At 43.2% G+C, this 26,490-nt stretch overlaps 1 protein-coding gene across 3 annotated transcripts in view; it reads right to left on the bottom strand.

Annotated features, from left to right (window-relative positions):
• Positions 1 to 26,490, bottom strand: part of klhdc2 (kelch domain containing 2) — a 47,631-nt gene that overhangs the window by 17,095 nt on the left and 4,046 nt on the right. For all 3 annotated transcript variants that reach the window (XM_068038907.1, XM_068038909.1, XM_068038908.1), the window contains exons 3-11: positions 22,621 to 22,700; positions 17,896 to 18,013; positions 12,299 to 12,417; positions 11,480 to 11,561; positions 11,310 to 11,393; positions 11,033 to 11,113; positions 10,143 to 10,201; positions 7,934 to 8,046; positions 7,397 to 7,469 (exon numbers count right to left, since the gene is read on the bottom strand). In XM_068038907.1, coding sequence (XP_067895008.1) covers positions 7,397 to 7,469; positions 7,934 to 8,046; positions 10,143 to 10,201; positions 11,033 to 11,113; positions 11,310 to 11,393; positions 11,480 to 11,561; positions 12,299 to 12,417; positions 17,896 to 18,013; positions 22,621 to 22,700 — 809 coding nt within the window. The remainder of the gene's footprint in view (positions 1 to 7,396; positions 7,470 to 7,933; positions 8,047 to 10,142; positions 10,202 to 11,032; positions 11,114 to 11,309; positions 11,394 to 11,479; positions 11,562 to 12,298; positions 12,418 to 17,895; positions 18,014 to 22,620; positions 22,701 to 26,490) is intronic.

The following is a 26,490-nucleotide window of genomic DNA, read 5'->3' as shown; positions in this document are numbered from 1 at the left end:
CTTTGTTTTCATTGTCTTCATTGAGGAAGATACAAGAAATCTCTCAGAATTAGAAATCTAAGGGATTGGAGGAATGAGGAATTGAAGGAACTTACTAAGGAGGTTTTATTGGAGATATTAATGGGGTTGACGGTTGATAAGTCCCCAGGACCTGATATTCTACATTCCAGAGGGTTGAAAGAGGTAGCCATGGAGATAGTGGATGCATTGGTGATCATCTTCCAAAATTCTATAGATTCTGAAGCGGTTCCTGCAGGTTGGAAGGTCACAAATGTTACCCCACTATTTAAGAAGGGAGAGAGAGAGAGAAAACAGGGATTTTCAGACCTGTTAGTCTTACATCAGTCGCTGGGAAAATGCTAGAATCTATTCTAAAGCATGTGATGAATGGACACTTGGATAATAATGATTTGATTGGGCATAGTCAACATGGATTTATGAATGGGAAATCAAGTTTGACGAACCTGTTCGAGTTTTTTGAGAATATTACTAACAGAATTGATAACAGTCGGTGGACGTGGTATACTTGGATTTTCAAAAGGCCTTTGATAAAGTACATACGAGAATATGAATTAGAAGCAGGAGTTAGCCACTCGGCCCCTGGAGCCTGCTCCGTCATTCAATAAGTTCATGGCTGAACTGATTACTCAACATTTCCACCTACCCCCGATAACTTTCCAACCCCTTGCTTATCAAGAATCTATCTACCTCTGCCTTAAAAATATTCAAAGACGCTGCTTCCACCGCCTTTTGAGGAAAAGAATTCCAAAGACTCACGACTCTGAGATTAAAAATTTCTCCTCATCTCTGTCTTAAATGGGCAACCCCTTATTTTTAAACAGTGACCCCTAGTTCTAGATTCTCCCACAAGGGGAAACATCCTTTCCACATCCACCCTGTCAAGACCCCTCAAGATCTTATATGTTTCAATCAAGTCGCCTCTTACTCTTCTAAATTCCAGTGGATACATGCCTAGCCTGTCCAATCTTTCCTCATAAGATAGCCCACCCATTCCAGGTATTCATCCCCCACAGGAGGTTGGTTAGCAAAATTAAAGCACATGGGATAGGAGGTAATATACTAGCATGGATTGAGGATTGGTTAACAGGCAGAAAACAGAGTAGGAATAAACAGTAAAATAAAAACAAAATACTGTGGATGCTGGAAATCTGAAACACAAACAAGAAATGCTGGAAATACTCAGGTTTAGCAGCATCTGACCTGAAATGTTAACTCTGCTTCTCTCTCCACAGATGCTGCCAGATCTGCTGAGAATTTCCAGCATTTCTTGTTTGTGTGGGAATAAACAGGACGTTCTCGCATTGGCAGGCTGTGACTAGTGGGGTATAGTAGGAATCAGTGCTTGGGCTCCAGCTGTTCACAATATACATCAATGATTTGGATGTGGGGACCAAATGTAGTATTTCCAAGTTCGCAGATGACACAAAACTAGGTGGGAATGTCTGTTGTGAGGAAGATGCAAAGCGGCTTCAAGGGGATTTGGACAGACTTAGTGAGGGGGCAAGAATGTGGCAGATGGAATATAATGTGGAAAAATGTGAGGTTATCCACTTTGGTAGGAGGACTAGATGTGCAGAATATTTCTTAAATGATAAGAGATTAGAACGTGTAGACGTACAAAGGGACCTCGGTGTCCTTGTCAATAAGTCACTGAAAGCTAACATGCAGGTGCAGCAAACAATTAGGAAGGCTAATGGTATGTTAGCCTTTGTCGCAAGAGGATTTGAGTACATAAGTAGTGAAGTCTTTCTTCGATTGTATAGAACCTTGGTTAGACTGCACCTGGAGTACTGTGTGCAGTTTTGATCCCCTTACCTTAGTAAGGATATTATTGCCATCGAGGGAGTGCAATGAAGGTTCACCAGACTTGTTCCCGGGATGGCGGGACTGTCCTATGAAGAGAGATTGGGGAAACTGGGCCTATATTTTCTAGAGTTCCGAAGAATGAGAGGTGATCTCATTGAAACCTAGAAAATACTTAAAGGGATAGACAGGGTCGATACATTAAGATGTTCCCCCTGGTTGGGAAGTATAGAACCAGGAAACACAATTTCAAAATAAGGGTGAAGCCACTTAGGACAGAGATGATGGAGCGGAGGAGGAAACCTAGAAATGGTAACGGTGAAGCTATCTCTACCTAGTCTAAAAAGACTGTGATATCCAAGTTTTCTGGTTGTCAAAGGCAACTTGACTGGAGCCCTGAATGAAGGAGAACTGTGAAATCACTTTGCTCCTGCTGATGCTCTCAGACCAAATTCTTCCTCTTGGATAAGATGCAATGATACTAGTTTCAAGTGAATCATTTGACACCAGATCAACTACGTTAATAGAGGCCAATACAGCACAGAGAGCTGCTGGGACCTGTGTCTTATAAATTGGTGTGTGAACTCAAGATTGTTATAGCAGATATCTATGGCAAAAAATGCAGATCTAAGGCAGAAAATGCAGGTCTGAAGCAATTTTCAGAGATCCTTGGTTCATGGCCTACTTTTGTAATAAAAAAAGAAAAAGCTGGAAATATTCAGCAGGTCAGGCAGCATCTGTGAAGATGCCTTCCATCTGATCACAAGCCTTCCCTTTTGTTCTTTCCTCTCCTCCCCACTTTTCCTGCCTCTGTACTTGCTTAAAACCAGTTACATCTGTAATTTTTCCCAGTTCTGATGAAAGGTCATCAAACTGGGCAAAATCTTCCAAGCCTGGTGGAGGCAGATTCTGGAGCATGCAGGGGTGAGATATCTTCACCTTTACCATTTTTAAGTTTGCACCTCCGCTCCATCACTTGTGCGAGAGAACGTGAAGCAGTTCACAGAATCATCATAGAATCATTTGAATGCGAACAGCATGGAAGGAGGCCATTCGGCCTGTTGTGTGCGTGCCGACTCTCTAAAAGAGCAACTCACCTAGTTCCACTGCCTGGCCTTTTCCCTGTTGCCCTGCAAATTTTTTCTCTTCAGATAGTTATCCAGTTTATTTTTGAAGGCCTCGATTGAATTTGCCTCCCCCACAATTTCAGGCAGTGCATTCCAGATCCTAACCACTCGCTGTGTAAAAAAGTTTTTCTCCTCGTCACTGTTGCTTCTTTTGCCAATCACCTTAAATCAGTGTCCTCTGGTTCTTGATCCTTTGGTCAATGGGAACAGTTTCTTATTTACTCTGTCTAGACCCCTCATGATTTTGAACATCTCTATCAAATATCCTCTTAATCTTCTCTTTTCTCAAAGGAGAACATAGGAGCAGGAGTAGGCCATTCAGCCCATGGAGCCTACCCTGCCATTCAATATGATCATGTCTGATCTTCCACTTCAATGCCTTTTACCCACACTATCCTCATATCCCCTTGCGTCATTTGTATTTAGAAATCTGTCAATCTCTGCTTTAACCATACTCTATGACTGAGTTTCCACAGCCCTCTGGGGTAGAGAATTCCAAAGATTCACAACTGTCTGAGTAAAGAAACTTCTCCTCATCTCTGTCCTAAGTGGCTTCCCACCTATTTTGAAATTATGTTCCCTGGTTCTATACTTCCCAACCAGGGGAAACATCTTAGCTGCATCTACCTTGTCTATCCCTTTAAGTATTTTCTAGATTTCAATGAGATCACCTCTCATTCTACGAAACTCTAGAAAATACAGGCCCAGTTTCCCCAATCTCTCTTCATAGGACAGTCCCGCCATCCCGGGAACAAGTCTGGTGAACCTTCATTGCATTCCCTCTATGGCAATAATATCCTTACTAAGGTAAGGGGATCAAAACTGCATTCCCAGAAACTGACATCGGGTCGGGATCCTGATGTAACCTCTTGTGGCTTTCCTCAGGCTGGGATGCGAGTCTAGCAGGGAACCCCTGAGAGTCTGGCAGGAAAGCAACTGCTTTTTGAATCACCTCAATTAAGAGCCAGGGCCTTTTAGGCAAGTGCACTGCAGGAGGAGCTTCTTCAGTGTAACTGACATGCCGTGAAGCCTTTGATCAGTTACACTGAAGAGTTCAAGCCATGGCCATTGAAAGGCTTCTCGGAGAGAGTGCTACCACTGCTCAACAGGCGATTTCCAACTTCTTGGAAGGCACTTCACCTGTCTAGCACTTTCAGCAGTACTTCTCTGCTGCCAGCCCTCAACATGGCATGGGAGCAGCTTATGCAACTCCATCTTCCATCTCTGCTGAGGCGCAAGAGCAGAGTCCACACCACTGTCACCAGGAACAGCAGGATCAACACTAGCAGCAGCACCAGTTGTCTTCTCAACTGTATGCCTTTCCTCAGGACAAGATGGGTTGAACAGAGGTCCAGAAGGAAGGAGAGACCTCCAACACAGGGTCTGCAGGCAGAGGTTCAGCTCTCTCGACATGTCTGAGCATCAAACATGTGCAACATCATGGAACGACCTCCTTTCCAGTGGACTGACTGCCATTGGCCGACAAGGTGCCCGGCACTGATGCTGTAAGGTGTCTTCATCCGAGACATGCTGTGCAGCAGAATGCTGGGCAAGTCAGAGTGTGAAGCTTGGTGTTAATGGTAGCTTAACTACGTTGCTAAAGATACACAGGTGAAAGGCATTGTTTGATTAACAACTTAGAGTGAATATAAAGAGAGACTGCTGAGACACGGGGTGGGGGTAGGCAGGAGGCAGAGATATATAATGCTGCATTCTGCGAGTAAACCGACTATCAAGAAAAGGATCTGTGTCTATCTTCATTCTTCGCTATTTGGCTGGGATTGGTTTAACATTTGGAACCTGAAAGTGTTATGCCACTCAACTTTGTCAGCGTCAGCCATGGCTCATTTGATAGCACTCGCCCCTCTGAATCAGAAGATTCTGGGTTAAAGTCCCACTCCAGGACTAGAGCACAAAAATCAAGGCTGACATTCCAGTGACGTACCAAGGGAGTGCTGCACTACCATAGGTGCCATCTTTCAGATGAGAGGATAAACCAAGACTCCCATCTGCCCTCTCCAGTGGACTAAAAAATCCCATGGCACTATTTCCAAGAAGCGCAAGGGAGTTATCCCTGGTGTTCTGGCCAATATTTATCCCTCAATCAATATCACAAAACAGAGTATCTGGTCATTATCAGATTGCTGATTGTGTGGCTGCTGCATTTCCTACATTACAGCAAAAGTAGTTCATTGGCTGAAAAGTGCTTTGAGGCATCCAGTGGTCATGAAAGGCACTTTATAAATGCAAGTCTTTCTTATCTTTTTAACCTGTCATATCTCCTGAGATCCTGGACCCTCTTGGGGCACTGACTCCACATTGGAGAGACCACACTTCTACTGCTGCTTTCCTCAGCCACTTTCATCCACATCTGGAATCACTCAGCAGGTCTGGCAGCATCTGTGGAAAGAGAAGCAGAGTTAACGTTTCGGGTCACTTCCGAAGAAGGGTCACTGACCCGAAACGTTAACTCTGCTTCTCTTTCCACAGATGCTGCCAGACCTGCTGAGTGATTCCAGCATTTCTTGTTTTTGTTTCAGATTTCCAGCATCCGCGGTATTTTGCTTTTATTCATCCACATCTGCTTGGCTGGAGAAGTTGTCCTCCTCCTCCTGTCCTTGGGAGACCTCACCTCACTGCAACCCCTCAGATCCTGGAGCAATACCTGCAGGAAAGTGAGAGAGATCTGGGAGGCACCCTTCCCAGGTCTCCTCTCCCTTCCTGTGGTTGCCACAGCCTTAAAGATCCAAGTGCTGGTAAGCCCTTGTAACCCATGTCATGATCCCTTTAATTAGAAATCCTTCCTTTGACAGAATAGACATGTCATCCTGCCCTCCCTAATTGGTCGGAGGCAGGATGATAATTTGTTTGCTCTGGGAAAGAGTAACAGCAGTTTGCCCAACCAAGAAATGGTCCCGCCGTTGCGCAGGGACTAAGGAGAGATGCTTCTGACCGTAAACTCTGATTCTCTCTTGACACAAGCTGCCTCACCTGCTGAGTATTTCCAGCATTTTGTGCTTTTATTTCAGATTTCGAGCATCTGCAGAATTTTGTTTTTGGCTTATTCTTGTGTTTTGTTGCTTTGGAAGAGGAGTTGAGCTTGGACAGTTTTGTCAGTTTGATAAGGTATCCAGAAAATCAGATCATGGCAAAACCTCTTCACAAGCTTGAAGTAGGATTTATACTTCTGATGGATGTGCAATATTTACAGCTGGTTGCATTCTCTGCTGTGGATAGTGGCTACAAATCTAGAGAACTAGAACATTCAATGCAGGGTTTTCAAACAGAGAGCTGGTTTCTTCTATGACTGAAAATGAGATGACCAGAACCCATCAGCCCAAAGTAGGCCTCAGTGGACTGAACGGATATGAAAAGATGAAAATTAAAGCGTGCATCAGCCAAACTGATGGTGTTGGATACTTCTTCAACTTTGGTGAAAACTCAAAAAATTACATTGAACCTTTTAAAACATAGGCCGGAATTTTACATTGGGCAGGAGGCTCTGCCCACTGGCCGAAAAGTCGGTGGCAAGCCCGCCTCCGCTGGGCCTGGGGAGCTAAGACGGGATTGGGCGGAACTTCCACTTCCTTGAGGCAGGAGGTCCTGCCTAATGGAGCTGCCGGTCAATCAGTGGGCTGGCAGCTCTTAGTCCCAGCAGCACTACCGGCAGCAGTGGCCACTGCTGGGACTACACCCAGCCATCGGAATCAAGACGAAGGACAGCCCCAGAACTCAGCTAATGTATTGGGGCCTCGACGGGGACAATTGGCCGGGCCCTGGCGTGACAAAGGGGATCGGTTGAGGGAAGAGTGTTGTGCATTGGGGGCAGTTGGGGCTTCTGGGGTGGCCTTGCGTCGGCCACAGGGTGCCCAATCAGGAGGGAACCCCCCCACCATAGTCCACAGGAAGGCAACCTTGTTTTACCAGCCAGGGTTCGAGACCTTTGCCGTTCGACCACCGCAGGTAAAATACCCGCGGCAGCGGGAGGAGGCCCTTAAGTGGCAGTTAATTGCCCATGTAAGGGCTTAGATTGGCTTGGAGCGGGCGAGCCGTTTCTCGCCACTACCATCCCGACTGCAGGGGAGGTGGGAAGGCCTCGGGAACGGGCCCCCCCACCAGCCACCACTTCCCACTCAACTTTTCAGCCTCTCCTGCCACCAGCCCGCTCATTGGGGGGCCATAAAATCTATAAATACTAGACCACAATTTAAAATGCAAATGAAACACTGAAAACAATTTTTAAAAACTAGTGTAGACAACAGTCAAGACTGCTGATAACAGGATAAATACACAGAGACAGTTCAGAATAAAATCCTCATAAATAACAGAATGGTGGGATCATCTGACCGACTAACACAAAGTTACAAGACTGCAACTAACATTTCAAGAATACAAAATTCAGAAGGAAACTATAATCTAATAGATCTTCAATTTATGCAGTTTACCTTGGTCTGTCTGCATAACTGTGCTCTACTTGTAACCATTCATTCTTGCTCACACTGTAAATCCAAGCATCACCTAAGAAACACAATTAATTGCGAATTCTTGAAGCACACCTATACATTAAAATATGTAACTTCACAAAAAAAATGTTGTGCTAATTGCTTAGTTCATTTGTCAATTCATACAGAGAGTACAAATACCTCAAAAGATTTTGCCATCACATTTTTCACTAAAAGATGGCCATGATGTGAATATTTTAAGAGTCAGACTTTTTTTTCCATATAAAATGCAATATTTTACACTAGTAATTTAGGCACAAAACCTGAATGCAAATATTCACATTTATATTTAAGGCAAATGATTTACAGAAAAATAAACGCACAAGCAAAAATGTAAACATCTAGAACGGGTATACAATGGGAAAGCTCAAAGTTAGCTTGACCATAATACAACAAAGGCAGACTCAACTCTAACTGCAGTCTCCAAAAATTCTCTGCAATAATAAATTATTTATGAAACAAAACAAGAGTTAAACGTACTTAACGGTTGCTTGTCAGTCGTGAAACCTCCAAAAAGGAAGAGATGGTCATTTGAGATTGTAGTGAGTGAGTGCCAAGAGCGGCCAACGGGGATGTGATCGGGAGATTGTACCCTAGTAAATAAAAGTTTTGAATGATAGACAACGTTTCCAACGGAAATGCAATGATTCACAGATAGTCTAAACACTCAATTCCTGTAATACAACACTGTATACACCAAATCTCTTAACTACAGAAAGAACAAATGAAATAACCAAAATAAAAACAAAAAATACTGGAAATACTCACCAGGTCCGGCAGCATCTGTGGAGAGAGAAGCAGAGTTAATGTTTCAGGTCTGTGACCTTTCATCAGAACAGTTCTGATGAAAGGTCACAGACCTGAAACATTAACTCTGCTTCTCTATTCACAGATGCTGCCAGACCTGCTGAGTATTTCCAGCACTTTCTGTTTTTATTTCAAATTTCCGGCATCCGCAGTATTTTGCTTTTATATAAATTAAATAAGCAGTTTGCACTGGTGGTGCAGCATATTGCATTGCTGTCAAAAATGGGAAAAGTCTAGGAACTATATTTATGATCAGCAATGGTGATGCAAATGTAAACTTATGAATATATTTCTGTTTTTAAGGTTGATACAGTAAAAATAGTAGAGATTTGAAAAGAAAACTGCAAATCTTGGAAATCTGAAATAAAAGCTGATAATACACAGCAGGTTCATTAGCATCTGAATAAAGACAGGTTAAATGAAGAGTTCAGAATGAAACATTAACCTGCCCCTTCTCTTTTCAGTTATTGGTGGACCCACTATATATTTCCTGTATATTGAATAAATTATAAATATATTTATAAGTTGTTTTTATTCTTAATATGTGACACATACAGAAGCTGACATTTAGTTTAGTTTAGAGATACAGCACTGAAACAGGCCCCTTCGGCCCACCGAGTCTGTGCCGACCATCAACCACCCATTTATACTAATCCTACACTAATCCCATATCCCTACCACATCCCCACCTGTCCCTATATATTTCCCTACCACCTACCTATACTAGGGGCAATTTATAATGGCCAATTAACCTATCAACCTGCAAGTCTTTGGCATGTGGGAGGAAACCGGAGCACCCGGAGGAAACCCACGCAGACACAGGGAGAACTTGCAAACTCCGCACAGGCAGTACCCAGAATCGAACCCGGGTCCCTGGAGCTGTGAGGCTGCGGTGCTAACTACTGCGCTACTGTGCCGCCCCAAGTTTCAGAACTTGGTCAGGCTATAACTTAGCCGCTACCTGATGTATGGAGACTTCCCACAGGAATAAAATTATAAAACGAAAATAGAGTATTTATTGCAGCTCACTGCCATACACCTTTGAACAACTGGCTATCAACCAGCACTGGCAGAGGTCTAGGAGCTGCTCACACTTACTCATGCAGTGAGGAAAAAATTTTTTTTTCATAAAAGCATAGCGAATTTCAAATTTAACAGACAGTAGTTTGACAATATCCTTTGGACCAAATACATTCTAATGCTTGAAGACTAGTTCGTTGTCCCCGCAATAGTTCAGCAAGTTTATAACATAGCTGAACCATACACATCAGGGAGGTTCCAGGTTTATCCATGTCTGTGTTGGTGACTGGTCTCAGTCACAGTGGTGGTAGCAGCCTTACAACTGTCTCCACCGCCCCAGAGGAAAATTGCAACTAGGGTTTGTACTTGGCTACATCCAGAAATGCCATTCCAGAAGCTCTATGTGGGTGCCAAACGCAGAAGGGTCACTGACCTGAAACGTTAACTCTGCTTCTCTCTCCACAGATGCTGCCAGACCTGCTGAGTATTTCCAGCATTTCTTGTTTTTATTGCAGAATAATTAAGCTTGGCTGAGATGTTCTACAGGGTTGATTAGCTTGTTGACACTTATTGTTACAAATGAAGATGAGTCACTTGGATGCGTCACTGAAGGACATTTAATGCATTTGGAACTATACCCCAGCAAGAAATCATTGCCTGAATTTCCTTGGAGCTTCTCCTGTTCTGCCAATGTAACAATGCGGAATGGCAATGAAAACCCCATTTACGTTCAGCACCAAAGAAATTTCTGACAAATATATTGAGGAGTTTGGGGGGGGAGGGAAGAGATGGTGCATGGGAAATGGTCATTCTTAATTCATCAATCCACAACCATGCAAAATATATGAAATCTGTAACATACACTTCATTCCATTCCCAAGTATCCAAATCAAGGTAATAGAGGTCGTTGGTCCTGGCATCCTTAGGTAGAGATAGTGGAAAACAAAGTACATAAATGAACATTGAGTTGTATTGGACAGGTAATACAAAGTTAATTGTTGGAAGCATTTTATTTTTTGTTATGGGCATGTCCCCTTCAGAAAACATTGTTATACAAATGGCTTTTTAATGGAAAGATTTGAATTCCATTAAATCTTTGTTAATTCTAATGTTGGTGTTAATTTCTGTGCTTTGTAACTTCTTTCTCCGTAGAACAGGTCTTTTTCTTCTATTGGGAAATAAAAATGAAGACATCCCACAAGGACAAACAGTAAGGGAAATTATAATCTTTTTCTGGTACAGTTGTGCAACACAAGCTTGGCAGCAGAGAGACCTTTACTCTTCATCTGGTCCATTCAATACCAGACCTGATCTGGGAATGCGTGATTGTGCTACAAGTGGCAAATAATTCTATTTGCCATTTTTCAGCAATGATTATGCCTTGTCTTGAATAGTTACAATAACAATTTGTTTCAAAGTAAGAACAAGAAAAGGCCTCAGTAAGACACTGTTCAATTGATTGTAAAGGCTGTCCTAGAATTTCTATTCTTTTTGTGTTCTGTACCCAATTACAAAAATGTTGTGCACTCTTGTAGCAATAAAACATTTTAAAGATTAATTTTTAGGAAATAATAGGAACTATTCTCCCTTAATGTAAACAAAGTAATAATGCAATCTGATTTAAATTGCATGATCCCTTTTCTTAAAAACCACTCCATATTTTCACCAAATGTAACATTTCTGATGTTATTACAAGCATTACAGAATTAGTGAAAGACAACTTTTTATTATGCAGTAAATCAAATAACATACCTGATACCTTCCTCCAAACACGTAGCCTCTGTTTCCAATTGTAGCACAAGCATGAGCAGCTCTTGGTGAAGGGGGTTTGCCCTATTGGTTACAACAACACATTATAAAGCATAGCTAAAAGGTTGGAATTCCATTATTTGGAGGGGTACTGGCTGCTGATAAAAATTATTCTAATCAACATTAGAAGAAAAGCATAGCCGTCACACCAGTGGAAAGTACTGCAAACTGGAAAATTAAAACCTATTCTTGTGTAGCACTATAACAACAGTGGGGATACCTTTGTAATGGGCTGGTTCCAAGTAAAAGTTTCAAGGTCAATGAAATGGACATGATTGTTCCAGCCTCTTGGATGGCTTGCATTCTGGAAAAGAATGTAACAATGATTTCATTCTCATTATCTTCTCACACAAAGGAAGACAATCTTAAGTAATATATTAAATTACTTACCCAAAATGATGATTCATCAAATTCAAAAGATCCATGATGCTGTTCTCGAGGTTGATAACCATAGCCACCAAAGAAAATCAACCTGGAGTAAAAAGAGAAAAGTTAGAGTGAAAGAAAGAAATTTGCAAAGTCAACAAGAATAAAATTGTTTTTTTTTTAAAATAGAACTTAATGGCATTAATGAATAAATTATTATTTATGTCAGGTCCTCTTCGTACACAGAAAAATTGTTATAACAAATGTGGAATGTCAATAATTAGACCTTTTAAGATCATCACAATCTATCTACTGTTTCCCATGAACTCAATGGAATAACAGCATCAAATGTCAATGACGGTTCCCTTTCTCCCACCTCTGTAGTTACTGGAAAAGCACTTCTCTGACAAGATCAGCTTCAATTTTTGTTAATATATTATTTTTTTAAATTCTAAAAGGCTGAAATCAACAATGGAATAGAAATGTTAGATTCTATAATTTCCCTTCGAGTCAAATTATTTTGAACAGTAAAATTGAAGTTTAAAAATTGCATACCTTTATTTTCCCTTTCATTTGTATCTACCTTGTGAATTAAAATATTCTTGCAGTGAAAAATTAAATGAAAATAGTTTGAACATTTCCATACTTTTCTTTATGTATTCGTACTTTTTACATACATGAAAAGCAGCAAGTTAAAAAGTACAGTAAAGTCGGTTCTGAGCACAATAAAACAGCAACTGCAAAACTTACACAGGTTATCTGCATAATCACCTGGAAGAACCCATTCCAACATACACTGCTCATTTATCAATATATATTGTGTTACAGGTAATATATACTTACTTGTTCTTGTACACCCAACAGCCAAGCTTGTCTTTGGGTGTTGGTGGTATCCCCTTGAACTCTTTTATTCTCTTCCAATGCAGTATTTTGTCTTTGGCTCTCAGGTTTAAAATGTAGAACTGCAGCGAAATGGAATAGAAATAACAAGTTTAAATTTCCTTTATAGGATTTTGATCTTGAATTTTTAAAAATTCGTTCATGCCAGCATTTGTTGCCCATCCCTAATGGCCCTTGAAAAGGTGGTGAGCCACCTTTTTGAACTGCTACAGTCCATCTGGTGTAGGTACACCCATGGTGCTGTAAGGACGGGAGTTCCAGGTTTTTTACCCAGTGACAGTGAAGGAACAGTGATATAGTTGTAAGTCAGGATGGGTATGGCTTGAAGGGGAACTTGCAAGCTGTGGTGTTCCCATGCATTTGCTGCTCTTTCATCTGCTCTTCTAGGTAGTAAAGGTCGTGGGTTTGGAAGATGCTACCAAAGGAACCTCGGCAAGTTGCTGCAGTGCATCTTGTAGATGGTACACACGGCTGCCACTGTGCGCCTGTGGTGGAGGGAGTGAATATTTTAGGTGATGGAATCAAGTTGGCTGCTTTGTCCTGGATGGTGTCGTTGGAGCTACACTCAGTCAGGAAAGTGAAGAGTATTCCACCGCAATCCTGATTGGGCCTTGTAGATAGTGGATAGGAAATCAGGTGGTGAGTTACTCGCCGCAGAATTCACAGCCTCTGGCCTGTTTTTATTGCCACAGTATTCATATGGCTGGTCCAGTTAAGCTCTGTGTCAATGGTAACCCCCAGAATGATGATGGTGGGGGATTCAGTGATAGTAATGCATAGCACAGATGTTACTTGCTACTTATCAGCCCAAGCCTGAACGTTGTCCTGATTTTGCTGCATGCTGGCTCAGACTGCTTCAGTATTTGAGGAGTTGTGAATGGTATTGAACACTATGCAATCAATCAGCAAACATCCCCACTTCTGACCCTATGATGAAGTAGCTGAAGATGGTTGGGCCCAGGACACTACCTAGAGGAACTTGTGCAGCAAAGTCCTGGGGCTGAGATGAATGGCCTCCAAACACAATCTTCCTTTGCACTAGGTATGACTCCAATCAGTGGAGACTGTTCCCCTTGATTCCCATTGACTTCAATAATGCCACACTCGGTCAATTGGTGTCAATGGTGTCACTCTCACTTCACCTCCTGAATTCAGCTCTTTTGTCCATGTTTGGACCAAGGCTGTAATGAGGTCTGGAGCCAAGTTTTTTTTATTTAAATTCATTCATTGGACGTAGGCGTCACTGGCCAGGCCAGCATTTATTGCCCATCCCTAATTGCCCTCGAGAAGGTGGTGGTGAGCTGCCTTCTTGAACCGCTGCAGTCAATTGGGGTAGGTATATCCACAGTGCTGTTAGGAAGGGAGTTCCAGGATTTTGACCCAGCGACAGTGAAGGAACGGCGATATGGTTCCAAGTCAGGATGGTTTGTGACTTGGAGGGGAACTTGCAGATGGTGGTGTTCCCATGTATTTGCTGCCCTTGTCCTTCTAGTTGGTAGAGGTCGCGGGTTTGGAAGGTGCTGTCTAAGGAGCCTTGGTGCATTGCTGCAGTGCATCTTGTAGATGGTACACACTGCTGCCACTGTGCGTCGATGGTGGAGGGAGTGAATGTTTGTAGATGGGGTGCCAATCAAGCAGGCTGCATTGTCCTGGATGGTGTTGAGCTTCTCGAGTGTTGTTGGAGCTGCACCCATCCAGACAAGTGGAGAGTATTCCATCACACTCTTGACATGTGCCTTGTAGATAGTAGACAGGCTTTGGGGAGTCAGGAGGTGAGTTACTCGCCTCAGGATTCCTAGCCTCTGACCTGCTCTGGTAGCCACGGTATTTATATTTATTTTTTATTTATTTATTTTAGAGATACAGCACTGAAACAGGCCCTTCGGCTCACCGAGTCTGTGCCGACCAACAACCACCCATTTATACTAACCCTACAGTAATCCCATATTCCCTACCACCTACTAGGGGCAATTTACAATGGCCAATTTACCTATCACCTGCAAGTCTTTGGCTGTGGGAGGAAACCGGAGCACCCGGCAAAAACCCACGCGGTCACAGGGAGAACTTGCAAACTCCACACAGGCAGTACCCAGAGTCGAACCCGGGTCCCTGGAGCTGTGAGGCTGCGGTGCTAACCACTGCGTCACTCTCCCGCCCTGGTTACTCCAGTTCAGTTTCTGGTCAATGGTAGCCCTTAGGATGTTGATAGTGGGGGATTCAGCGATGGTAATGCCGTTGAATGTCAAGGGGAGATGGTTAGATTCTCTCTTGCTGGAGATGATCATTGCCTGGCACTTGTGTGGCGCAAATGTTACTTGTCACTTATCAGCCCAAGCCTGGATATTGTCCAGGTCTTGCTGCATTTCTACACGGACTGCTTCAGTATCTGAGGAGTCACAAATGGTGCTGAACATTGTGCAATCATCAGCGAACATGTGGCCTGGCAGAACCCAAAGTGAGCATCAGTGAACAGGTTATTGCTAAGTAAGCAATGCTTGATTACACTGTCTTCCATCACTTTGCTGATGACCGAGAGCAAACTGATCAAGCGGTAATGGGCTGGATTGGATTTGTCCTGCTTTTTGTGGACAGGACATATCTGGGCAATTTTCCACATTGCCAGGTAGATGTCAGTGTTGTAGCTGTACCAGTAAAGCTTGGCTCGGGGCGCGGCTAGTTCTGGAGCATTGTAATAATGAAGTTTTCAGTATTACAGCCAGGATGTTGTCAGAATCCATAATCTTTGCTGTATCCAGTGTCTTCAGCCATTTCTTCATATCACATGGAGTGAATCGAAGTGCCTGAAGACTGGACCTCTGATGTTGGGGACCTCAGTAGGAGGCCGAGATGGATGATCCACTCAACACTTCTGACTGAAAATGGTTGCAAATGCTGCAGCCTTTTCTTTTGCACTGATGTGCTGGGCTCCCCTATCGTAGAGGATGGGGACGTTTGTGGAGCCTCCTCCTCCAGTTAACTGCCCACCATCATTCATGACTGGATTAGGCAGGACTGCAGAGCTTTGATCTAATCTGGTGGTTGTGGGATCACTTTGCTCTATCGCATGCTGCTTCTACTGTTTAGCCTGCATGTAGTCCTGTGTTGTAGCTTCACCAGGTTGGCACCTCATTTTTAGGTATGCCCAGTACTGCTCCTAACATGCTTTCCTGCACTCCTTATTGAACCAGAGTTGATCCCCTAACTTGTTGGTAATGATAGAGTGAGGGATATGCTGGGCCTTGAAGTTACAAATTGTGGTTGAATACAATTCTGCTGTTGCTGATGGCCTAAGGCACCTCATGGATGCCTAGTTTGGAGCTGCTAGATCTGTTTTGAATCTATCCCATTTAGCACACGGATAGCGCCACACAACATGATGAACTGTGTCCTCTGTGTAAAGACAGAACTTCATCTCCACAAGGACTGTGCAGTGGTCACTCCTACCGATAGGGTCATGGAAGATGTCTCTGTGACAGATTGGTAAGGGCAAGGTCAAGTATGTTTTTCCCTCTTGTTGGTTCTCTCACCACCTGCTGCTGGCCCAGTCTGGCAGGTATGCCCTTTAGGACACGGCCTGCTCTATCAGTAGTGGTGCTACCGAGCCGCTCTTGGTGATGGACATTGAAATCCCCCATCCAGAGTATATTCTGTGCCCTTGCTACCCTCAATACTTCGTCCAGGTGGTGTTCAACATGGAGGAGTATTGATTCCTCAGCTGAGGGAGGTAGGTGGTAATCAGCAGGAGATTTCCTTGCCCATGTTTGACCTGATACCGTAAGACTTCATGGGATCCAGAGTCAATGTTGATGAATCCCAGGGAAACTAACACCCAAATGCAGACCATGGTGGGATAAGACATACCCAGGGATGGTAATGGATGAGTCTGGGCCATTGGCTGTAGGGTATGACTCTGTGAGTATGACTATGTCAGACTGTTGCTCGACTAGTCTGCTGGACAGCTCTCCCAATTTTGGCCCATAAGTTAGTGAGGAGGGCTTTGCAGAATCAACTGGGCAGGGTGTGCCTTTGTCGCTTTCAGTGCCAAGGTCGATGCTTGGTGCTCCATTCGGTTTTATTCTCAAGTTTCTGTTTTCTTATGTTTTGATAAACAAACAAAAATGTCACAATAAAATTCCAGATCTATAATTTCCCAATGAACTTCAATAATGCCAGTAACAAATAGATCCTCTGTCCTGTTATGCTTAGTGATTCATATTAAAACTGTTAGTAGTATACTACAGTATTACAGCAAGGGATTGTTTTTTTTCCAACTATCTTAAACAATCTAGATAGGAAGAAACTGCATAGACCATTGAAGAAAAGTTCAGATATGTTGCAGTACAGGTTCAAACTCCAGTTATTAATACAGTATTAGTTTACAGCTGTGCAAGTAGTAAATTGAAACTATTTCCTCTGGTGGGGGAGTCCAGAAGAAGGGGGCATAACCTTAAAATTAGAACTAGGCCATTCAGTGGGTGATCTCAGAAAGCACTTCCTCACACAAAGGGTAGAAGTAGTCTGGAATTCCCTCCCCCAAAATGCTGTTGAGGCTAGATCGAATGAAAATTTCAAAACTGAGATTGATAGATTGTTAGGCAAGGGTATTAAAGGTTATAGAACCAAAATGGGTAGAGGGTTAAGATACAGATTAGCCATGATCTAATTGAAGGGTGGAACAGGCTCAAGGGGCTGAATGGCCTTCTCTTGTTCCCATGTCTGAGGAGCATGTTTAGGAATTCTAAAATCGCAATTGTTCTTGTCAGAAACTTTATAACAGTAATAAATTGTTAAATCAAGTTGCATAATTATACAGACAGTGATCAAATTATGATATAATTGCCAAGTAATCACTGTGCTTCTAACAAGGCTGCAAACTACAGAATGCCTTACAGCAACTCACCAAGGTTACTCCCACATCACCATTTTAAAGTCACCTGTACCATCAAGGAGGATAGGAGCAGCAATATCCTGGAAATGCCATCAAGTTCACCTCCAGTCACACTCCATCCTTACTTGGACATGTTATCATTGTTCTTTCATTGCTGTCTGATCGATATTCTGGAATTCCCTATCTAATATCATCATATGAAGCATCATAAGGACTGCAGCAGTTCCAGGAGAAAGCACACCATAACCTTCTCAGACAACTTAAGATTAGGCAATAATTGTGCCCTTACCAGCATCACCCACAAATTAAAAAAAATTATCTTTGGATGTGGAAAAATTTTGTTTTTTATTTTGTCTTTACAAATCTACAAGTCAAAAGCCACCCTTCAAAAATAACTTAATAAGCATTACAAAAGGACTACAAGGAAACAACTTACTTCAATTTTGAAACCCATACCACCCAGCACAACTGCAACCTAGAAGCTTTAATATTACCATGTATTCTATGCACGCACTGATCAAAATATGGAATGGGTTCATAAATGTGTGCAAATTTAAATACATGACAATTCAGTTTTCAAAAAATGTATCATTCTAATAACCGAACAGTTAACTACAACAGAATTCCTACTCAACAAGTGCAAATCCGCTACCTCATTCGTGTTCCCTCTTGCATGATGTCCTCCAAACAAATACAGTACTCCATCCACACAAGCGGCACAACTTCCTGACATGGACTGAGGAACGTCACCTTCTGTGTACTTCTTCTTCCTATAAGAAAGAAACCATTTTACCTTCAGGAGCTACAGTTGGCTAGTTTTTAAAAAATTCTTAAAATGGATACTGCCAAATCTTAAGCATTTTGATTATTTACTATCTAGAGTGTCTTGGTTCCAAAGGCGGCCATGCAGTCCCTTTTCCATTCCTTCCCTTTCCTCTCCTCATTAAGTTTCTCATAAATGTTCATGGTTGAGAAAGTTAGTTGGACAGCTATATCTTCAAATGCTGTTCTTCTTCAACCATGAAATGACACAAACAAGGGCCCAATGAGATAAACACCTGATTTTCTCATCATGTTGGTTTCACAATCACAGTGAAAATTCTCTGACCTACAACTTCCACCTTCCCCAGCATTATTTAAGGAAAATTATTGACAGTTTAACTGTTGAGTTAACTGATTTCAGTCAGAGTGTTTGGGTGAGGGAAGGCTACAATTGCTTTAGTGCCCTTGGGTAATGGAAACAGGGGAGGGGGGGGGGGGGGGGGAAAAAAAAGAGAAAAATCACACACAGTTCCTACTACTGGTCATAACAATCGAGCTCTGCTGATAAGTGCATGTGTGAACTTCAAATGAGGATAAGATTGGTGTTGGCCAAATTATCTTTCAAAGTTCATCCTCTAGTCTCACATATAATGAATTGTGCACTTTACAGTCTGTGGAACTCCCTTAATTGCAACTGTCCTGGAATGCTTTGCAAATTGGATAAAATGGCTATTTCTATAAAGCTGGAAGCAACAAAATGAAAGTTGGTCTGGTGCATAACAACCTCTGCCTAAATCCAGTATATCTTATAACAAGGGTGAATCATCTCATCTCCATCTTTGGCCTCCTTGTCTCGAGAGACAATGGGTAATCGCCTGGAGGTGGTCAGTGGTTTGTGAAACAGCGCCTGGAGTGGTTATAAAGGCCAATTGTAGAGTGACAGGCTCTTCCACAAGTGCTGCAGATAAAATTGGTTGTCGGGGCTGTTACACAGTTGGCTCTCCCCTTACGCTTCCGTCCTTTTTTCCTGCCAACAGCTAAGTCTCTTCGACTCGCCACTCTTTAGCCCCGCATTTATGGCTGTTCGCCAGCTCTGGCGATCTCTGGCAACGACTTGTGATCAATGTCACAGGACTTCATGTCGCATTTGCAGGCGTCTTTAAAGCGGAGACATGAACGGCTGGTGGGTCTGATACCAGTGACGAGCTCGCTGTACAATGTGTCCTTGGGGATCCTGCCATCTTCCATGTGGCTCACGTGGCCAAGTCATCTCAAGCGCCGCTGGCTCAGTAGGGTGTATATGCTGGGGATGTTGGCTGCCTTGAGGACTTCTGCGTTGGAGATACGGTCCTGCCACCTGATGCCAAGGATTCTCTGGAGGCAGTGAAGATGGAATGAATTGAGATGTTGCTCTTGGCTGACATACGTTGTCCAGGCCTCGCTGCCATCGAGCAAGGTACTGAGGACACAGGCTTGATACACTCGGACTTTTGTGTTCCATGTCAGTGTGCCATTTTCCCACACTCTCTTGGCCAGTCTGGACATGGGAGCGGATGCCCTTCCCATGCGCTTGTTGATTTCTGCATCGAGAGACAGGTTACTGGTGATAGTTGAGCCTAGGTAAGTGAACTCTTGAACCACTTCCAGAGCGTGGTTGCCGATATTGATGGATGGAGCATTTCTGACGTCCTGTCCCATGATGTTCATTTTCTTGAGGCTGATGGTTAGGCCAAATTCATTGCAGGCAGTCGCAATCCTTTCAATGAGTCTCTGCAGACACTCTTCTGTGTGGGATGTTAATGCAGCATCGTCAGCAAAGAGGAGTTCCCTGATGAGGACCTTCCGTACTTTGGTCTTTGCTCTTAGACCGGCAAGGTTGCCTGTCAACTGATCTTGTGTTGAGGAAAATTCCTTCTTCTGAAGACTTGAACGTATGTGAGAGCAGTAGGGAGAAGAAGATCCCAAACAGTGCAGGTGCGAGAACACAGCCCTGTTTCACGCCACTCAGGATAGGAAAGGGGTCTGATGAGGCGCCGCTATGCTGAATTGTGCCTTTCATATTGTCATGGAATGAGGTGATGATACTTCGTAGCTTTGATGGACATCCAATCTTTTCTAGTAGTCTGAAGAGACCACGTCTGCTGACGAGGTCAAAGGCTTTGGTGAGATCAATGGAAGCAACGTAGAGGGGCATCTGTTGTTCGCGGCATTTCTCCTGTATCTGACGAAGGGAGAACAGCATGTCAGTGGTGGATCTCTCTGCTCGAAAGCCACACTGTGCCTCAGGGTAGACATGCTCAGCCAGCTTCTGGAGTCTGTTTAAAACAACTCAAGCGAAGACTTTCCCCACTACGCTGAGCAGGGAGATTCCATGGTAGTTGTTGCAGTCACCGCGGTCACCCTTGTTCTTATAGAGGGTAATGATATTGACGTCACGCACGTCCTGTGGTACTGCTCCCTCATCCCAGCACAGGCAAAGCAGTTCATGGAGTGCCTAGAGTATAGCAGGCTTGGCACTCTTGATTATTTCAGGGTAATGCCGTCCTTCCCAGGGGCTTTTCCGCTGGCTAGAGAATCAATGGCATCACTGAGTTCTGATTTTGTTGGCTGTTCATCCAGCTCATCCATGATTGGCAGAGACTGGGCTGCATTGAAGGCGGTCTCAGTGACAACATTATTCCTGGAGTACAGTTCTAGATAGTGCTCCACCCAGCGGTCCATTTGCTTGCTTTGGTCAGTGATCGTGCCCCCTGATTTAGACTTGAGAGGTGGCGATCTTCTTGATGTTTGGCCCAAATGCTCTCTTCATACCATCATACAGTCCTCTGATGTTTCAGGTGTCGGAGGCCAGCTGAATACGACTGCATAGCTGTTGCCAGTAGTCATTTGCACAGCGCCTGGTTGTTCTTTGTGCAGCGCTTCTGGCTACTTTAAGTGCTACGGATGTTAACTCGCTGGGGGCTTTCTTGTAGTTCAACAGTGCAATGCGCTTAATGGCTACGACAGGTTCCAGCTCTTCAAAGTGAGATTGAAACCAGTCTGCATTCTGCTTCTCATGTTTGCCATAGGTGGTCATTGCTGAGTCATAGATGGGCGTCTCTGATGTGGGCCCACTTGGTCTCTGCATCCCCTGTAGGAGAGTTTTGAAGGGCTTTTTCAAGTGAATTTAGAAACTTATGTAACAGCTGTAGATAAGAAATTCTGTTAGTGTTGATGCGCAGGCGGCCCTTCTGCTTAGAGTGATGTAGCTTCTTTGGTTTGAGTCTAACTTTGCTGCACACCACGGAGTGGTCGGTGTCGCAGTCCGCACTGTGGAGGTTGCGCGTGATTTGGATACTGTTTATAGAGGCTTGCCTTGTGACGATGAGGTCTAGCTGGTGCCAACGACGTGATCTTGGGTGCCTCCATGAAACCTGGTGACAGGGTTTAGTGTGAAAGAACGAGTTGGTGATGCAGAGGTTGTGATAGGTACACAACTCCAGCAGTCTCTGTCTATCTTATAACAAGGGTGAATATAACATCTTAATTGTAGCACTTGCCTGCAAAGTGCCCACAAGAATCAAATGGTGGGGGGGGTGGGTTGGTAAGGGGTAGCTGGGGCTGGTTAAATGAAAGCACACAGGAGTGTGATTCTGCAACTAAAGTTTTGGCTGCATGTCATGTCCATTCATTTGAAACAAGTCTCTGTCAAACTTCCATCTATGGAAAAGTAACTTTGCCACTGCAGAAATTACTTCAGTTCTCATACCATCCTCCTGCTGTCCAGTGCCTGCACTGTTCTCCTGGACTGCCACAGTCACAAGCGTATTCTTCACATCATGCCATGCCTCCCACATTGAAATGCAGATACAGATTCTGGGCTCCCTCAATAGTTCCGTCGCTAGCACCATATGAGACAAGACTGTTTTTACTGCTTGCAAATAAGACCAACGCCCCTCAATGACCTTCCCTCTGACATAACAGCAGGAGTGAGGCTACTGATTGACAATTCCACACCACTCTGCTACATTCATTACTCCCTTGCCATGGAGGCAGCCTAAAGCAGCCTACAGTAGGATCTGGACAACATCCAGACCTGGGTTGACAAGCAGTGGGTAACACTGATGCCATGTCTGTTCTAGGTAATGGCCATGTCAAACAGGAGCAACCCCACTATCTGTCCTCCACCTTCCATGATCAGAATCATGAATTCCCCAACGTAACACTGTTGTGGGGCTAATATTTTCACAACAATTGCAGCCAGTGAAGAAGACCGGCTACTCTCCTGAGGCAATTGGGAGCATGCAATGAATGTGACCATGCCCTTGCTAACCATTCCCTGGAGCATTACAGTTAGCTTTGGTAAGTATTATGTTTGACTCAATGATAATTTATGACCTGCATTACTGGCCAGATAGAGGGAATCGTGAACAAAGCAGATTGGACCAATTTTCTGAGGAAGCTGGTTAAGGTGTCTCATAGGAGACTTGGACAATCAGATCTACCCCATAGTGTGTATGAGGAAATTGAGTAAATTGTCTGGGATGTTGGCTAGCTTGTAGGAAACAAGGACTGTGGCTACCTTTTCAATGTCAATGTGTAAAACATGGATAGGAAATATAAACATTGCACATACCATCGTCCAGTTTCCATGTTATAGATCCAAAGTTCTTCTCTTGGCAAGTAAAAATCATGATAGCCTCGAATTGCAGCATTCTGCAAAATGAAATATAAATCAGTTCAGAAGTAACCAAAACAATGACTGTACTTAAAATTCTAATGTCACATCCTTACAGTGATTTTATGAAGTCCCTATTCTGTTTAATAAAAATCCTCTGATTTTTTTGATCAAATCATTTTATTTTACCAAAATACAATAAATAATACTGCCACAGCAGTGGTAATAAAGGTTGAGAATTTCTGCACACTGCTCCTTTACTCAACAGAAGATATAGAAGTAGAGACAATATTGTACAATGTTCTCTCAATACTTTGATGCAAATTAATCTTTGAACTCATGCAGCATTACTGGGCCATGGAGATGCAACTGCATTATAGGAGATTCCATAGTTAGGGGACAGACAGGCATTTCTATAACCATCATCATGAGTCACACATGGTGTATCCTGGTTCCAAGATAAAGGACATTATGGAGAGGGTGCAGAATATTCTGCAGGGGAAAGGGAGTGAGCAAGAAGTTATGGCAAATATTGGTACCAGCAACAAAGGGTGCAGGTATTGAAGTCCTAATGTCAGACTTTCAGGAGCTAGGTAGGAAGTTAAAAAGTAGGACCACGAAGGTAGCATTCCTTGGATTACTCCCATTGCCATGTGCCAGTGAGAGTAGAAATAGGCAGGATCAGTGCATGGCTTGTGGAATTGTGCAGGAGGAGTGCTTCAGATTCTTGGGCATTGGGACCAGTTCTGGGGCAGGAGCAACCTATTCAAAGGGATGGATTACACCTCAACAGAACCAGGACCAATGTCCTCATGGGGACCAATGGGACATTGTCATCCTCATGGGAACCAGGACCAATGTCCTAGTGTAGTTGGGAAAGGTTTAAACTAAATTGACAGGGGTTAGGCACCAGCATATAGAAGTAGAAAAGAGGAATAAGGTGCATTAAGGAGTGAGTGTTGGATAGTACAAGAGAAGGATTAGACAGGAGCAGACTAAGAAAGAAGCAGACTAAGAAGGACTACAAGGAATACAAAGATAGGTTTAGAATGCTTGCATATGAACGCACAAAGTGTGGCGAGTAAGGTTGGTGAGCTACAAGTACAAAGAGAGAAAACATGACTTAAAAATGTTGAGGACTGGGCACTTAATATTCAGGGATACAAAGTGTTCAGAAAAGATAGGGAAGGAAAAGGGGAGATGGGATGGCAGTACTGATTAGGGAGGATATAGTGTTGGAAAGAGAGGATGTTTTTGAGGAAGCAAAAGAATCCATTTGCTTGAGTTGAGAAGCAAAAAGGGTATGATCACACTACTGGGGGTATTCTATAGGCCTCTAAATAGTGAAAGATAGAGGAACAAATCTGCAGGAAAATCAGAGATGTGCAAGAACTATAGAGTGGTGATATGGGAGGACCTAATTACCCAAATATCAATTGGGATAATGTTAGAACAAAGGGAAAGAAGGGAGAGGAATTTCTGAAATGTGTTCAGGAAAACTTCCCTTGACCGGTATATTCTCGGTCCATCCAGGAAGGAGGCATTGTTGGATCTGCTGCAGGGCCATGAGGGATCATAGGGTTTAGATTAGTAACGGAACAATCTAAAGTAGAAGTTCTAAATTGGACTAGATCTTACTTCAATCGGATGAGAGGGGATCTAGCCAGTGTAAAATGGAAACAAAGTTTGACAGAAAAAATGTAATGGAATAATGAGTGATGTTTATGGAGGAGATGTTTCAAGTACAGGCTAGGTACATTCCAACAAGAGGGAAAGTCAGGGGAACCAAAGCCAGGGCTCCTTGAATGATGAAAGAGATAGAGAATATGATGAAACAAAAAAATCTTTTTTTTATTCTTTCATGGGATGTGGGTGTCACTGGCAAGGCCAGCATTTGTTGCCCATCCCCTAATTGTACTTCAACTGAGTAGCTTGCTAGGCTATTTCAGAGGGCAGTTAAGAATCAACCACATTGCTGTGAGACTGAAGTCACATGGAGGCCAGACCAGGTAAGGACAGCAGATTTTCTTCCCCAAAATATTAGTGAACCAGATGAGTTTTTACGACAATCGATGATGGTTTCATAGGACCATGAATAAGACTAGCTTTCAATTCCAGATTTTTATTAATTAATTGAATTTAAATTCCACCAGCTGCTATGGTGGGGTTTGAACCCATGTTCCCAAGTCATTAGTCTAGGCTTCTGGTTTACTAGTCCAGTAACATTATCACTACGCCACCATCTCTCCATGATGTATGCCAGGTGAATTCTTCAAATAAGAACTAGACCAAATACAGTAAGTTGAGAGGGAAAGTAAAGAGGAAAATAAGACTGGCAAAAAGAGAATATGAGAATAGAATGGCAGCTAACGTAAAAGGTAAGCTAAAAATCTTGTCAACATGTAAATAGTAAGCAGGTAGTAAGAAGTGGGGTGGGGCCTATTAGGGACAAAAAGTGATATATGCTTAGAGGTACAGAGCAAGGCCAAAATTTTTATATCAGTGTTTACCAAGGACGAGGATGCTGAAAAAATAGAAGTGGATATAGTAGAGGTAATGGATGGGATGAAAATTGATAGCTAGGATGTACTGGAAAAGTTGGCTTTGATTAGAAATGGACCTAGTCCAAATGGCTTGCAACCCAGGTTGCTAAGGGAACAGCAGGTGGGCTTGCCATAATCTCGCAAACTTCCCTAGATATGGGGGAGATGGCATAAGATTGCAAAGTAGCAAATGTGACCCTTGTTCAAGAAAGAACATAAATAGGAGGAGTAGACCATTCGGCCTGTCAAACCTGCTCCACCATTCAATATGATCATGGCTGATCGACTATCTCAACTCCACTTTCCTGTCCGCTCCCCATATCCCTTAATTCTCTGTGAAATCAAAAATCTATCTATCTATATCAGTCTTGAATATACTCAACGATGGTGCATCCACGACCTTCTGTGGTAAACTATTCCAAAGATTCTCAACCCTGAGGTGAAGAAATTTCTCATGAGTCCTAAATAATTGCCCCTTTATCTTGAGGCTGTGTGCCCCATACCTCTCAGTATCTACCCTGTCAAACCCCTTCAGAAACTAGTATGTTTCAATGAGAGCACCTAAACACCAGAGAGTATAGGCCCAATTTACTCAGCCTCTCAGAAAGAGTGTAAGGACATTCCTAGTAACTACAGGCCAGTTTAACTGGTGGGCATGGCTTTAAAAACAATAATCAGAAAAAAAAACACAAGCACTTGGAGCAGTTTGAGTTAATTGAGGATAGCCTCATGGATTTATAAAAGACAGATCATGCTTGACTAATCTAATTTTTTGAAGTAACAGAGAAGGTTGATGAAGGGAATGTGGTGGATGTTGTCCAAATGGATTTTAAGAAAGCGTTTGATAAAGCACCACATAACAGGCTGGTTTAGGCCACAACTGAAGTATTGCTCAACTCCAGCTCTGGTCACCATACCTTAGGAAGGATGTAAGGGTCCTTAAAAGGGCATAGGGGATATTTACCAGAATGGCTCCAGGGATGAAGGAATTTAGCTACAAGGTTAGGTTGGAGAAGCTGGGGCTGTTCTCCTTGGAGCAGTGGAGATTTGACAGGGGTGTCTCTTTTTAGACAGTCCCTTAGGCTCGAAGATGACTTGCTTCCACTCCAGTTTGACGGGTTCTGAGATAGCTTATAAGTCCAATGCAGACTCTGCCATGAGGGGCTTCAAGTGTCAGGTAGATGGGTAGTTTGGAGGTTTGTGTGCTCCTTCAGACACCTCGACTTTGCCTCTACATGTCCCCGAAGTCCCTCGAGGTGTACGATGCCTTCCCGAATGAGTTTTC

The sequence above is a fragment of the Heterodontus francisci genome, chromosome 9 (assembly GCF_036365525.1).
Source record: "Heterodontus francisci isolate sHetFra1 chromosome 9, sHetFra1.hap1, whole genome shotgun sequence".
NCBI lineage: Eukaryota > Metazoa > Chordata > Chondrichthyes > Heterodontiformes > Heterodontidae > Heterodontus > Heterodontus francisci.
Note: the sequence above shows the minus strand (reverse complement) of the source record. Positions and strands in the feature narration are given on the sequence as shown.